The sequence below is a fragment of the Melospiza melodia genome, chromosome 12, assembly GCF_035770615.1.
Source record: "Melospiza melodia melodia isolate bMelMel2 chromosome 12, bMelMel2.pri, whole genome shotgun sequence".
NCBI classification, from domain to species: domain Eukaryota; kingdom Metazoa; phylum Chordata; class Aves; order Passeriformes; family Passerellidae; genus Melospiza; species Melospiza melodia.
In genome coordinates, this window is record NC_086205.1 from 25,283,133 (window position 1) to 25,298,623 (window position 15,491).

Here is a 15,491-nt window from a genome sequence, read left to right on the forward strand (position 1 = left end):
CCCAAAATCTCAACCTTCAGAGTGGGGAACCAGAATGAGAACATGCTTTGATCCCTCCACCAGGAGACTCCCAGATATGGGGGCTCTGCACGGCTCCAGGAAATGCCACCTCTCTGGGAGCTGCCAAGCCAAGCAGCATCCTGCAGCTCTCAACGTGCATATTTACAACAGTAATTTTGTGCTTAACTCCCCTGCTGCAAATTTGTGTTGTGAAGCTGTTGACAGCGTTCCTAAAATCAACTACCCTCTCAACATGCTATCTCGTTTCCTCACACTGCAAAATATTACATTACACACTCTGATTTTGTGGTGCAAAATTAGCTTTTTATTCCCCACTATTCTATTTCTCAGTACCTCGTGAGTATGAGCTCCTCAGAGGAGGAGTGATACTCCACACATGCAAAGCACAAGCCAATAACCCCTCTGCAGACAACTTTTCTGCCATTAGTAATGATCCTTTTGTAAAAAAAAATTTTAAAATACTATTAAAATGCCTGCCATTAAAACAGTCTCATTCAATAAATGCTACAGATGGTAAGACCAGAGAACAAATATTCAAATAGATGCCACATGATTAACAATGACTAATATTACTTATGACAGATCATTCCTACATAGGAAAAAAATAGAAATACTAGAATTCTTCTCTTCAGTCTCAGACAGAAGAGATAAAAGCCAAAGCTCCAACCCAACACCACTGCACAAGTCTGGAAGCAGAAACACTTCCTGCAGGAAGTGCACAAAAGGATCACATGCACTTACTATTTGTGTGATTCTCCACCCATTTATTGATCTGAGTAGCAACAGCTGCACTTTGGCTGAAATCTACATTCTCTACTTCAGCTTTGAAGTATTTCTTCACCAGCTGCAGGAATTTGTCACTGACGTGGAACCCGTTCTGCACGTAGAGGGAGTTGGCGATGTCCAGCACGTAGTGACTTTCCTCAGCAGTTGCCATGTCAGAGAGCTCCTTCAGGAAGGCAAACTCTTCACCTGGGGAAGGAAAAAAAACACCTTCAGTGGCTCAAAAAGGAGATTTTTTTCCATGGCTTTTCTGCTGAAAATCCACCAAAATGTTTTATGCAAAGGAAAGCCATTTTTTTAAACAAACTTGTTTCTAAACCTACTACACACACCTTCAGATCTGAGGGAATAATCTCCATGATCATATTACTTAGAGCTTGTTTTTTCTACTAGCTATAATTAGTCCAATTAATGAGACATTTGAGTCCCACCAGAAGCAAAGCTATCAATGGAAATTCTTTCTACACCAAAAAAGCAATTAAAAAATTCTTCTTGCAGGTTCCATTTCTAAATCTTGCCACCAGAAATTCTTAAGAGAACTTTTGTTCCATCTTAAATGCCAGTTGATTAAGGAAAAATGAACTTCAAATCTTGAAACTAAGGCACTCTTCTATGCCAAAAGTAGGTCTAGAATTTCCCAGGATCTTTAGTGGGACAGTACAGAATTCTTAGTGGGTAATGAGGAATCCTGAACAGGATTAAAGCAGTCCGCTTCAAAATAGGAAGCTGCATCATATGCTTAAAGATGAAATTTTTAATTTAAAACACAACAAAATAAACCTTAAAACTGAGGTTTCAAGCAGAAATCATAGGAGCACATTCCCTGAATATCACATTCATATCCCAGAATAGTGAGCAGCCCAGAAAACAATCTTGCACAAGAGGCAAGATGGAGGACAAGGAGAAGAAGAAGAAGAAAGACAAGACATGCCCAGATTCCCCCACCTTGCCTCTTGAACCCCCATTCTAAAAACCCCAAAATTCTACGTTTTTACCCTGTGACAAGTTAATTATCATTCTACTCAAACTCTTGTGGCTTGTAAATTTTCACACAACGTTGGTAATTTTTTCCATGGGTTAAAACCAAAGGCACAGGTGTTTCTGACTCCATGCCAAGGTCCCTGAGCCCCCTGCCAGGGTCTGGAGCCCTCAGGGCAGCCAGAGCAATGCCCTGGGCTCTGACATGTCAGCCCCTCTCAGCTCATGCAGAACGCACACTTTTGAGCCTGGCCAGAAATCCACCAAGAAACCCAGTGATTTATAACCCACGGACATCAGCAGGCTGCTCCCACCCCTGCTCCCGTTTCTCTAGGACAAAAAGTAATAAATGACGCGAAGGCCTCACCATTTTTCAAGCTGTCAAAGCCCATGGAATGTCGGATTTCCTTCAGGGTGGTGCCGTGGGCTCCCAGCTCCACCATGCCCATGGCTATGGCAATGCTCAGAGGGGAGAACAGGATGTTCTCATCCTCCCTGCTGGCTCTCAGCTGGTTGTAAACGTTCACAGACAGCTCGGCGATGGTTTCATCGGGAAAATTGGTCTTGAAGGCTTCGCTTTGCAAAGCAAGCAGGGACAGCAGCCCAAGGAAATACATGACTTGAGATTTTAAGGTCTGAAAGGTAAATTTGAGGCAAAATAAGGTTGTTGGATAATATAAAGTTCAACTTGAAAGAAGAGTAATCAACTTTTTAATCTTAAATCTGTGGGGGAAGAAAATCCCTAGAGTTCAATGCACAGTGCAGTTCGTTGGAGGAGACACTATTAAAAGAGAAGTGATGATGTATTTTCACACAAAAATAACCTCTTCCCCTGTGTAATGGTATGTTTATGAAATCTTCCAGCCCCAGACCAACAAAACACTCACAGCTTCTACAGAAAAGATGCCAAAGACAGCAACCCCTTCCCTCCTTCCCTTTGGCACTGTGGCTGTTTAGCACTGCTGACCTGGAACTGGCTTGTGTTTCTGCACTTTTCCACAAAAAAACCCAGAAATCTGCTGTTTCTTTCATTTGACCTTCCAGTAAGATGGAACTTATTTATCTAAGTCACTTGAAGCCCCCAACAGGTAAAACAGTTTCAAGCACTGTGAGAGAGCTCCCTGACACCCGTGACAAAGTAACTGTTCCGTGATGTTGCTCCGTTGCAAAACATGTGGCAAGCAGCCAAAAATTCTTTGAAAGAAAAAAAGAAAATCAATCATGCCTTAGTTACCAAATAAACCCCCTTTGTTAGTAAATAGCAGTGAGAAGCTGGGCAGCTCTGCTAGCTGGGAGTCAATCCCCACTCAGAGGATAAAGGCACTGTACAGTGAGAAATAACACCAGAGGGAACAAGGAAGGAAACTAAATTTAAAAAAGGGTGATGCCTCTGAGTAATCCATCCCCCAGGCTCTGCTGAAATGCTCTGGGGTAAGCAGCAGTTCTCACTCTACCCAGTTTAGCTCACACAACTACTGATAGTAGAATCCCAGCTCCTGGAGCAGGGAATGTGTAACTTCATCCTTCCTTTTTTATTTTCCTTTAAACTCTGTGCTACCTTGGCATGAGACCCACTACTGCTGCAAGCCTTGGGTGAGAAGCAGCAAGCAGCAGAGCTCCTGTTCCAGCTCCTTCCCTCTGCCTGCAGGGCACAGCAGAGCAAACCCTCCTGCAGCAGGGCTTGGACAGGACAAGGCTCAGGGCTTCACCCACAAGTGTTTACAGGTTGTTGTGCCAGGCTGCAGGGCTCGGCAGCACAGCCCAGATTTGTGTGCATGCTGCTGCTCCACACCATCAATTTGCAATGCAGGCAGCCCAAGTGCTTCTCCTTATGCTTCCCAGCAATGCTGGGGCTGCAGCACCAGGTTTTATAGACATGGCACAAAGTGAGCTTTATGCAACATTTATATTCTGCATTTCATCTTCAAAGGCCTGTGCAGCATTATCTAATTCACTCACACGGCGCTGAGTGATCCATAATTTAAGTGTTATTACTGGCATTTTATAGCTGGGAAAATACAAAGAACAACAGGGTACACACACGTGCCTTGGCAGCCACTGGTGCCAGCACTAGTTAAGATTCCTCCTGTCCCCCAGCCTCCATCAGCCTTTTGTTCAGTCCTGAACTGAGAAAACTGGAGATGAACCGGTGCAGCAATCCCACATGGTTCAGGGGAAAAGGAGAGCCTTGCCTCTCATCTTTCCACATATATAAGAAATATTCTCCTTCCTAAATTTCCAATAAACTATCTGTGGTGGCATCACTTCACTTCTGTGGATTACTTGATCAAGCTTCCTCTGATTCTTAGTAAGATAGCAAAAATGTCCACTGAAGGCTCTTATTCTATTTAGGAACAGCACAGAAAAGTCATAGAAGCCTAAAGCACCAGCTTTGATCCTGTCTGCATGTTCCAGTGCACTGACAGAACTACCCAGCACTCCACTGCAAAACATCAGTCTGACCATCATTATTTATTCCAGAAACAGAGACACTATTTATAACCCCAAACATTATCAAAACACCACAAACTTCCCCAGCAAAACTGCTTAATAGCAGTACTCTTTTTTTAACCTGCCCATTTATAAATTATTGACTTAAGGATATTAAGGTTTCTGCTACAGAAAATAACTGGATTTCTGTGTGATCATGGGCATTGTAGATTTCTTTATTTAAAAGCCCTGGAGCATGCCTCTGCCAGTGTTACATAAGACTTGAGCCAGCACATCCCCGTGATAGACTGAGCCCAGGTATTATTCTCTTATCCTAAAAGCTGCACAAGGCAAGAAAAGCTTAACAAAGCTCCATCACACAGGTCTATAGTGGCACCAAAAATGGTGCTCAGGAAATAGATAAGCAGGAGCTCATCTTGCTTTTGTTGAGGATGAGCCCAAATTTGGGAGCTCTCCCACACTAATCTACACAAACAAGTTGTGCAGCTCAGTGTGGATGCAATTACACAGAGAGTGAAGCTTTCCACTCCTGCATCAAGAGCAGCTTGAGCTCACTGGGAGACCTGATGTGGTTAAAACAGATGTGAAATAATCTGCACTTTTCAGAAAGGGAAGTTCCCCAGCCTTGCAGTGGCAGAGGCAGCTGCTCAGCACTCCATCACTGATCTCAGTCCTATGTGCCACTGCCAGACAGGCTTAAATAATTGCACAGGGGAAGGAGAGGAGAAATTTATACATCTTAATTAAGTGTTTAACATGCAGGTCAGACTGTCTGAGAGCTAATAAAATATTTGTTATTAGACAATGCTGGAACCCCAACATCATATACAAATCAAAATAATTTTTCTTTGTGACCACTTACCAAAAGCTCCTAATGTGAAATAATTATATTACTTTTCATTATTTAGTTGGACAGAAAATACAGTAACTACATAGATGGAGAGAAATAAAATTTAAACTGAAATGCTCTTAACAAGACAAAGTACCAAAGTTATGTTTTTAACTAGGAGCCAAATCCCACTGATGGCAACACTGTGCAAAATAGATGTTCCCAGTAGGAATGAATTAAACCCAAACAATTTTGATTTCCTCCCCAGCCCTTCCACATCATTTTAGTCTAGAGAGGCTTTCTAATGAAGCTCACAGTGAAGTTCCCCACACAGACACCAAGGGGAAAGGAAGATAGGGAGGCAGGAATGAACACATGGACACAGGCAGAGAATTTATCAGCTCCTTTGCTGGCAATGCTCTCCAACGTGAAAATACATAAATGAATGAGTCCAATGGAAGGGAAGGTGCTTTAAAGCAAACTAAAGATCTGTGGGTGCTGGTCAGTGGGGAAGGGCTGTGAAACACCACAGATCAATCCTTTTCCCAGTGTGAAAATGGTCTCATCTCATCCATCTAATGGGAAATGTCTGTGGTAAATTCCTCAGTTCAATTCCTCTCACACTTCTGCCTCATGCTCACACTGCTCTGCTGACAACTGGGAATCCAGCTCTTAATTATCATTCCAGCCAGAGCAGCTCCTGCTCCTCTGATCCTGCCTCGCTGCAGGCTGGATTATTTGGGGTTTGTGCTTTCAGAAAGGAGGGCTGGGTCCCACCAAGAGCTGGGACTGATTCTGGAGCAGCAACTTCTGAGCATCCCTGTCCAGCCAAACCCTGGACTGCCACTGCAGCAGCACCGAGAGCATCTTTGGATTGCCTGGACCCTACTCACAAACACACTTCAAGTTGAAGGAAATGAAGCTGAACATTATGTAATGCACATCCAGAAACTTAAACAGTCCCTGGGAGTATCATCAAAATTTTACTCAGTCTTTTCTGTCTCCCTCAGACATCCCCAGTACAGTCTGTCACTGCTGATCTGCATCAATGCAATCTGGTTAAATAATCCTGCAGCAGTGGGAAAGGAGTCAGTGTCCCCACTGAACAATGTTTAAAAATCAACAGTCATCAGTTTCACATGTTACTGTGTACGTTTTGCTTTCACTGCTAAATATGAGAATAAAATAAAAAAAAAAAAGCTGTTAAAAATTCTTTCACTCCTCAGCCATACAGTTATTAAGGCCAAAGGTATGAACTGCTCATTTGAGGGTGTGTCAGACAGATTCTGAGTTTTGTTTGATTTCATCAATTGATGCACGAACACCTCTCTCCTACCAGGCAATCAAGGAATCAGTGCAAACAAATTCTCCTTGCCACAGCCTCCTCTTGAACAACAGTTGTGTATCACAAATCCTCACTTGCTACAGAGGGTTGTCAGAGCATATCAGTTCTGTTCTGGCTTGCAACTGTTCTCAGGGGAAAAAAACAGTGATGGAGCACTAAAACAAGATTCCAGATATCCATCCTTCAGCAGGTGTTGGCACTGAGGTCCATCTGGTTCAATTCCCAGGAAACTTTTTAATTCAGCATTTCAGAAAACACCTGGAAAGATATCAGCAGCCCCAAAACTCAGCCCAGCACATTTCCCCAGGTGGCCACAGCCAGCTCAGGGCTGCTGCTCACCTGCCCTGGGGCCAGCCCAGATGTGCTCCTGTGCATGGGCACAAGGGACACCCATCCTTGTGATGGCTGAAGAAAAACATTCATCTGATAAATGCAGGACTGCTTCTCCAGCTCTTGCCTCTCCCCAGCAGAAGGCTGGGATGACTAAGAGGAAGCAGAACAAATTCGCCCCCTCACACCCACAAACTCTGAACTATTCGGTTCCAGCAAAATGCAGAAGGGGCAGGCGCTCTCTGGAAGCTGAGATATTTTGAGATATCCTATCAACAAACTCCAACTGAGTTCACAGACATGAGGTAGCACGGATTTTGAAACAGCGAGACCTGGACTCGGCGTAGGAAGGTGCCAAAAATTCAATTAAGGGTTGAATTCTAGTACCTTGTACTTGTCAGACAGGTTGAAAAAATGGGTTATAATTTCCTTTTCCTTTACACCTTTACAGAGGGTTTTATAAAGAAACTAATTTATGGCTTTAAAAACCTACAAAATAAAGCTGTGATACATTGCCTTGGTTCCTCAGCACACAGAGACTAAACTAAGATTAGTTGCCTTCGAGATTACTCTTGGCTACCTGCAAGCTAAACACCAAAGGTGTGGGAAGCACAAATGAGAAAAACTGCTGATTCCTGATCAGTGAGTTAAAAAAAATCCCTGGGAGGAAAACAAGCGTGGTAACAGCACTGATTACATTGTCTCCTGTAAAGAGCAGCTGCAGGAGCAGACAGAAGTCTGGCAGGACAATCTGATAAAGCAACAGACGGATTTGCTCAGGGAACAAGACCTGCTGGGTCAGGGGAAAAACCCACTGGGGATGCAGGCAGGGACTGGGGGATTCTCCTTGCCCCCAAACCCAATCAGAACAGTGCCATGATTGTGGCAGGTGAATCTTGGAAGGATGTGAGGTTGGTGAAATTTCAGCCACTACTGAAATATGATAATTGTTGCGGGCACCTTTACTCTGAATGATTTCTTGTTGGCAATAAACACCAGAGAGAGGCACCACCTAACTAACAATAGCAGCTCAGAAAACGAACAGAGCTTAGACAAGGAAGCCAAGTCCCCCTCCCAAAGAGCCCCAGCCCAGCCCAGGGGAGGCAGGAGCAGCTGGTGAGAGCCTCAGCTGCTCTCCAGACCAGGCATGGTTGTCATGGCTACCCTGAGGGATGTGCAGAGGAGGCTCCAGACATGTCCACGATCTGCTCCCAGCTAGTTCAGGCTTGCCTCAGGCCCTACAACAACAGGGGAATGTGGCTGCTACCACAGACCTCAAGCTGCTCACAAACCCTCCTGATCCACTGCAGAACAACACAAGAATGGCCTTTCCTCCGCTTTGTCCAGCAATACAACCTCTCAGATTTTTATTTAAAGACTGGGCAAAAATTGCACCTCCAGCCAGCAATACTGGAGCAAAAGCATTCTCACCTCCAGAACATTGTGGTTTTACCACAGCAAACCCCACAGAATTAATGTGATGCTCCCACCAGCTGCTCCCTGAGTTAATCCTTGTTTTCCTCCCCAGCACTCAGCCCCTCTCTCACTCCAGAGCAGAACTGAGAAATAAAGCTCAAACCTGAGCTGGCTCCACCTGAGAAATAAATTTCTTTTCCAGAGCCAGGTGTGCAGGGGACAGCAGTGCCAGGGATCACACATCCTGCTGGGATCCACAGCCAGCAGTGCTCCCCCTGGGAGCTCTGGGATCCTGCTGGGATCACAGCCAGCAGAGCTCCCTGGGATGTGCTCACACCTGGGGCTGCACACAGAGCCTGTCTGCAGGTGACAGCAGCAAATCAAACACCAACATCCTCACATGCACAGTTCAGGAGGTGCTACTGCTCTGAACCAGCAGAATTCAGCCAAGGAAACGGGAAAATAAATAAACAGCCATTAAATGCTTCAAGCTACAAGTGAACAGATAACCAACTGGCTATCAGGGCAGTGCAAGCAGCACAGGAAGGGATCTACAAAGCACTTTGGGTATCAGTAGAAGTGGTGACAAGCCTGGGGAATTCTGCATTCCTTGGACAGCAGGCAGGCACATCACTGCTCACTGTGACACGTGTTCCATTTAGCCAGCAAGGCAGCTCCTTCATGTTATAGGGGATGTACTCACATTTTCTGTGCTGCAAAAAATGTTTATCCCTAAAAAATGTTTGCCCTTAGCCTATGTGAGCATCTGACCTTGTCAAGCAGAGACTCTACAGACACATGTGGAACCTTGTTGGAATCAGCTTGTCTCAGTGCAATGACATCTCTATCTCAAGCCGCACAAACATTTATTAATAAGTTAAGGGATTTTGTCACCATCTGTCAATTATGGTGTCATTGCCTTCTGGAGCAGGAAACCTGGAGGTTAATTTCATGAGAGAGCAGCACAATAATGATATAGGAAATAGAGGAGTGTTTAAAACTCCAGTGTAGAGTGACTAAGACAAGGAACAGTCATTCCATACGAAGTGTTTGGACCACACTAAAACCTTGCTTCCAACACACAGCCAAGTCATGCCCTTCAGGATTCTTTATTCCTGTTTTTTAAATGACCCCATGGCACCAGGAACATTGAGAAAACCTGAAAGACAAATGCTACACTGAAAAATTTCATATTGACAATTTCTTTCCATTGAATCCCAAATGTTTTTAAACTTTCATGGAGCTTGGCACTGACTCACTAACCTGCTGAGGCAATTATGCAAGCCAAAGTTGTCTTAATTGCGCTTCCTCAAGCATATTCCCTCAGCTCTAATTAAAAAATAAAAAGAGATGCTGAGAAGCCATGTCCAAAATACTTAAATCTGAATAGCCTAAAGCAAACATCTAAATACATGTCTAGACAATTAAAAAAGGTGGTCTTGTTTCCAAATCTACTGCTCTAAGGCCTGCAATTGGGAGGCCTCGTGTGCAATTTCTCTGTTTGTTTCTTCTGTCTAGGAGAAACAAATTTTTAGAAATACTTTGGCAGAATGCCTTATTTCTGACAGCTCCAGTGTGCCCCACAAAGTAAGAGCTATAAATGAGAAAACACAAAACCCACAAGCTCTGTGAAGGAGAAAAATTGAAGCACTATGGAACTTGGGGATTCTAAAAGGTTCAGAACTGGGGGTGTGCCTGTGGCTCATCTGACAAAGCCAACACGGTCTGATGGGGAGAGCTTCAAGCTTGAGACTGAAATACTACACAGGATCTGCTTCCAGCAGACCAAAAGGCAGTTTACCTGGTGAGTTGCACAGAATTACCTCAGTTAGGCACAGCCTGTCTGGTTTTGGTGGTTTCAGCAGCCATTTCTGTCCCAGGGAGGGCTGTCAGTCCTGCACAGCTCTCTGAATGAGGTCTCTCTCAGGCGCATTGCTCTGGTGGTGAAGATGCTGACTTGACTGCTGGAAGGAGGGACGATGCCCAGACACAGGAGGGGAAGGTGGCTCTCAGAGGCTCTCCAGAATCAATTCTAACACATTCTACCTCTGCAATGACTTTTCAGTGAAAAGGCCAATGCAGTACTCCACTCAGGGTGCAACCATCCAGGGAAGATCCCCAAATGAGACAGCAGCATTCCTTTTCCTCCCTCAGATTTCCTCAGGGCTATCTGGGAAAGGAAGGGTGAGATCTAATTCTGTAACAGTCTCTTTCCATCAGGAGCAGCAGAGATAGAACACTGCAATCAGTTATTTTAGACACAAGAACAACTTCTTGCCTGCTCTTGCACGTACCACGAATTTCCCTACTTACACTAAGTCCCACTTCTGTTATTTTCCTGTGAAACTCAGCTGATCATCAAGCCCCCACTATAATTTAATTAAAAGGGCAGTAGCTAAGTTTCACCATATGCAACTGCCAGATGCAATCACTGCAGTTGGAGTGTAAAGGCGAGATCCCTGCATGTACTGGAGCCTAGTTGGATAAGTGATGAAAGCTGTCACTTATGTCACAGATATTGCTGTAATGCATGGTGATATTACAGCTTCAGCAGCACCAAAATATATTAATAATACATCCTGTGGAAGCATTCCCAGCAAGTGAGTTTGGAATGCAGTGTTTCAAGCATTTTTCTTGCAACTCCCTATTTATGCATAAAGTCACTTGAGATACATTACATTAGTCTGTGTACTTTGCCTGGCATTATACAAGCTCTCACAGCCAATTTTAAACCTTCCAAAGTAGGAGGACTAAAAGACACAACTAATTAAGGAGAAACAAAAACAGAACAGGAACCCTTCACTACTTAGGGTTGCTGGAATAGGGAACACTGCAGGAGAAGTAACTAGAAATTGTGCATCTCTGGAGGAGATTTTGCTGAATGTCTTTTAAAAGCCCATCAACCAACTCAGGAAAGTTTTCAAATATCCTTAACAAAACAAAATGAACAATGACAATCTTTGTATCATCCCTGAATAAGTAAATAGAAAAAGCACACAGCGTGAAACAGCATTTCAAAAGATCAAAGCAGAAGTTAATTCTTCCTTACCTTGTCCAGCTCCCTTCACAAGGACTTCAGAAGAAAAGAGATCAGGCTATGGTATAGCTATGTCAAGATGATGAAGAAAGTTAATTAAAATGCATCAGGATTTCAGAAGAGGAGTCTGTCAGTGCATGAACTGAAAGCAAGTGTGACATACAAACCAGCTTGTTTTCCTACAAAATAATATTGGCTGCAGCCTTGCAATCAACACCGGGCTCCATTTACATTTGGGTAACGTCCCTCTTGCCAGGAGAGTTATTATTCACTTCTGTTAACACTTCTGAGATCAGAATTACTTTCTTACAGTACAGTAATAAGGCAGAGATTACTTTAGAAAAAAAACCCACAAAAAACCCAAAACAATTAACCCCAGCATTCAGAGTAGATGTTATACCCTGATTAATTATCAGCAGCAATTCCTCGTCACCAGGACTGCTGTTTGTAATGCATGGACACCATTCCTGCAGGGCCTAGGAAAGCCCAGGTTTAAAACCAGATGAAAGAGCTGGGCTGGCATGGCCAGGAGCCAGGCAGGACCTAGAAAAACCCAGGTTTAAAACCAGCTGAAAGAGCTGTCTTGGCAATTGTGCCCAGCCTGACCAGCAAAGCCACAGCTGAGGCACAAAATGAGAAAGGAAAAATGCTCTAAAGCTGGTCTAGCACAAAGTCTCCAGAGACAAAAGGGTGAGAAAGAAGAGCCACTCAGAGGGGGTTCAGCTCTGAACCAGCAAAATGGACTCACTGAGCAAGGAGATTTCAGCAAAATCAGGAACTGAGGGGAAAATTCAGCATTAAGCCTCTCCAAATATTTCTCTAACATAGCAGAATAACATCTGTTACAAAGTACAGATTTTTTTTTCTAAAAACTACAGAATAATCTCGATGCCAAATTCAGCCAGGAGCAGGATTTTTTCACTCTGTATTTTTCACAGTGGAAAAAGCTCAACAAGGCATTCCATAAGAATTTCTTTTTGATCTGAAGGATGTTGATCGCTGATCTTCCCAAAGGAGTGAGAAGCATGGGAATTCCACATGGAGAAGAAAATTAAACTCTTCTTTCCTCCCACCCTAAGGCCAGTTCCAATTCTTGCCTCTCAGGCCTCAGCATCACTGCTATTTACTTTCCTGCTATTTTTCATATATTCTCAAATATTCTCAATTGTCTCCCTTATCTTCATGGTTTCTACAACCCCACAACTCTGGTTTTATATTGCTTGCACTTGAGAGCAGCTCTACAAATATCTAAAAAAAGCAAGCAACCAGGACATCTGCCCATGACAGACAAGACTGCAGACACCAATACAGGCAAGTCAGAACTAGGCAGGAGGAATGAACCACCCAGTAAGGCACAGTGGCCAGAACTGCCACTAAAATCCTCATGCTTTTATCTCCACATCATCATTCATGTTCTTCCTCCCTCCTGTTTCTTCACAAGCATCCATGAATTTACCAAATCAAGGAAAAAAACCCAAAAGCTAACAAATGGGACAGGAGCAGCCTCATGCTGTTCCAACTGGGAGAGCTGGCAGGACATGAAAACAAGATGTAAGCTTGGTGCCCTGCATGTGTTTCTGAATTGTTCAGAGAGAATATCTGGAACAGCAGCAGCTTTAAGGGATAAACTGGAAAGTTAGAAACAGAAAGGCAGGGAGGAAAAACAACTTCCTGCTGTTCAGGCATCTTATCCACAACAGAAGATACAGAAGCACAAAATAGTTTTTTCAAACAGAGTAAAAAACAAGCCTCATTTTACTGACGGGGAATAAAATCCCATTTTTGTTCTGATAGCTTCATTTATCCTGGCCTTGGAGGCTTGTGGCTATTGAAACATCACTCTTGGCCCACCATGGACAAAACAGCTCAGTTCAGAGTCCAGCACTCAAGCTGTGCCTGGAAGGTGGGCTCTGGCCTTGGAGCTCACTTGTGTGCTCACTGTTCAAGCCTCATTGCTTTGTGTTTATGGGAACTGACGCTGTTCCAAGTACCCACTCCACGATGAGCCACTGAAACACCACATGCAGGGAGCTGAATTTGTCTTAATCCTGCTTATTCTCCCACACAGAGGAGTTTGCAGCACGTTAGACCCGACTGTAAGCGCTGCAGCAATTCCCACGAACAAGAGCAATCACAAAGCACTGGGGGAGCAGAGCTCTTGTGCTGTGCTCTGCTGCCTCACATCCACACACCCTCCCTGAGGCTGCAGAACACGCTCCTGCTGGGCTCTTCTGAGGATGGCTGGGGTGGTTTTGGTTGGCTGGTTTTGTTTTCTCTTCGGATTTTTATGATTTGAAAGCTCCGATACCTTAAAGAAAGGAATTGAATCTGAGGATGTCTGGATTTTTTTTTTTTTTTTTGGTTGGGTGGTTTTGTTTTGGTATTGTTTTCTATTCAGATTTTTATAACTTGAAAGCTCCGATACCTTAAAGAAAGGAATTGAATCATTTCCAACACCCAGAATGAAAACTGAAAGTTGAAACCTCATTGTCTCCCACGAACAATTCAGATCTCCCCTCCCCAAACCAAACTGCCTGCTTTCCAGTGAGTCTCAGATGTTTTCTTATGGCAAGTTCATATTAATTCCACCTTGTGCTAGAAAGACTGACGCTGCTCCCAGCTTTTGTGTGATGAGCTATGATTCATGGGCGTCCAGTATTTTCCATTGGTGGGGAACACACACACTTATTTAAAATGAGGTTAATCTTTTTAATTGGCGTGGCTTTCCAAACTAAGTAGGTTAACCTGAATTCTTGTGCCTATACAAAGAGCCCAAATTTCAAGCTTTACATGGGTTATCTGATTTTTATGTCTAAATTAAGTTGTCAAATAGGCAAAATGGACAGCTGCAGCTCAAAGCAAGGAATTCAGACCCAGTTTGTGCCAAGCAGTTCCATCAATATGGTCACAGAAGAAGAAAATATATTTTAATTTTCAGTCAATCTGCCTCAGCACCAAACCCATTAGGCAACAAGCAGGCAGAACGCCTTGCCTCACACAGACCTGCCAGAGCTGGTGCAGCTGGCTGAGCAGCAGTGCCCAGATGACACACATTTCTTTAGTTAGTCACCACAGGACAGTTATTCCACTGCATCCAAACACACCCCCAGGTGTCAATGGGCAGCAGCTCATCCCTCACTGCACCAACTCTGCTAATCCTTGAGGCAGCACACAGGGATCAGCTGGGCACTTGTGGACTGCAGCACAGCCACCTCTGTCTCAAAGTTCATCACTGGGACACATCAGACACTAAAATTACAGCTGCCCCCTTCAGAGCGTGGAATCATCCACCTAAAGTTACTTTTAGCTTGATTTCTTCTTTGTTCAAATTCATCCATGGCAGAATACACAGACTTGTACTACCCTGAAGTGAAGAACAACACTGAGTTTTGCTGTCTGAAGCAGTGAAGTGCCTGTGCAGAGGTGACAGCAGCTCCACTGGATCAGGTGTCCAAAGCTGTGGGACATTCAGTGCCATAAATTTCTGCACTTAGACAGCAACCAGCTGAGACATCAGTGCTTGTTTCCCTAAAAACACAGGGAAGCCAACAGCAGAATACATCCAGCCTTCACCAGGAGCCATCTCTTATCCAGCTCCCAAATCCCACAGTAACCAAGGCTGCTAATAATGGACTAGAAATTCACTACATTTTTCCCCCAATTAAAAAGATTGACTTTGAACAGCCCAGTGTTCACCACACAGAGCTGTAATATTTGCGTGCTTGCTGTGGCTCCCAAATACAACATCAGTGATGTCAGACACGGCCATGCACTTGCCCAGGCAAGACTCAAGTTTATGTCTCTATAGAGCCAGAAATTAATAGCCTAACACTTGTTTTCCCATGATTCAGAAGATTTCAGGAATTGTTACAATGTGCTAGGAGGAGCAATGAAAGGCCAAATAAAATAATGGATTAAGAAAACTCTTAGTACAGCAAGACTTGAAAACACACTTATCACAGCTGTAATTACAAGCCTGAATGGCCACAGCTGATCCCTAACCTCAAACACTTCTGCTCTCCCATTCAGCGAGTTTGCATGAGGGAAAAAATCTTTACTGGGGCCTTATTAAACAAACATTTCCTTGTTCTCATTTTAAAGGTCCTACTCGTTTAACCTGTCTCATGCAGAAAGAGTCAAACCATGCCATGACAAAATTAGAGCTTAACTGCCTCAAAGTCCTCAGGTTGTTCAGATTTCCAGAGGTCTTTTTGCTGAATTGTTTCAGGGAGAGAAATATTTACCTCCTATTTGACACTGGCAACTCCCCACTCGCTCCCTCCAGGAACTGCTGAGATTAC

At 43.9% G+C, this 15,491-nt stretch overlaps 1 protein-coding gene across 1 annotated transcript in view; it reads right to left on the reverse strand.

Annotated features, from left to right (window-relative positions):
• The window catches only part of SERPINI1 (serpin family I member 1), a 44,360-nt gene that overhangs the window by 18,271 nt on the left and 10,598 nt on the right, over positions 1–15,491 (reverse strand). The window contains exons 2-3 of the mRNA XM_063167367.1: positions 2,150–2,417; positions 763–993 (exon numbers count right to left, since the gene is read on the reverse strand). Coding sequence (XP_063023437.1) covers positions 763–993; positions 2,150–2,399 — 481 coding nt within the window. The 5' untranslated portion in view covers positions 2,400–2,417. The remainder of the gene's footprint in view (positions 1–762; positions 994–2,149; positions 2,418–15,491) is intronic.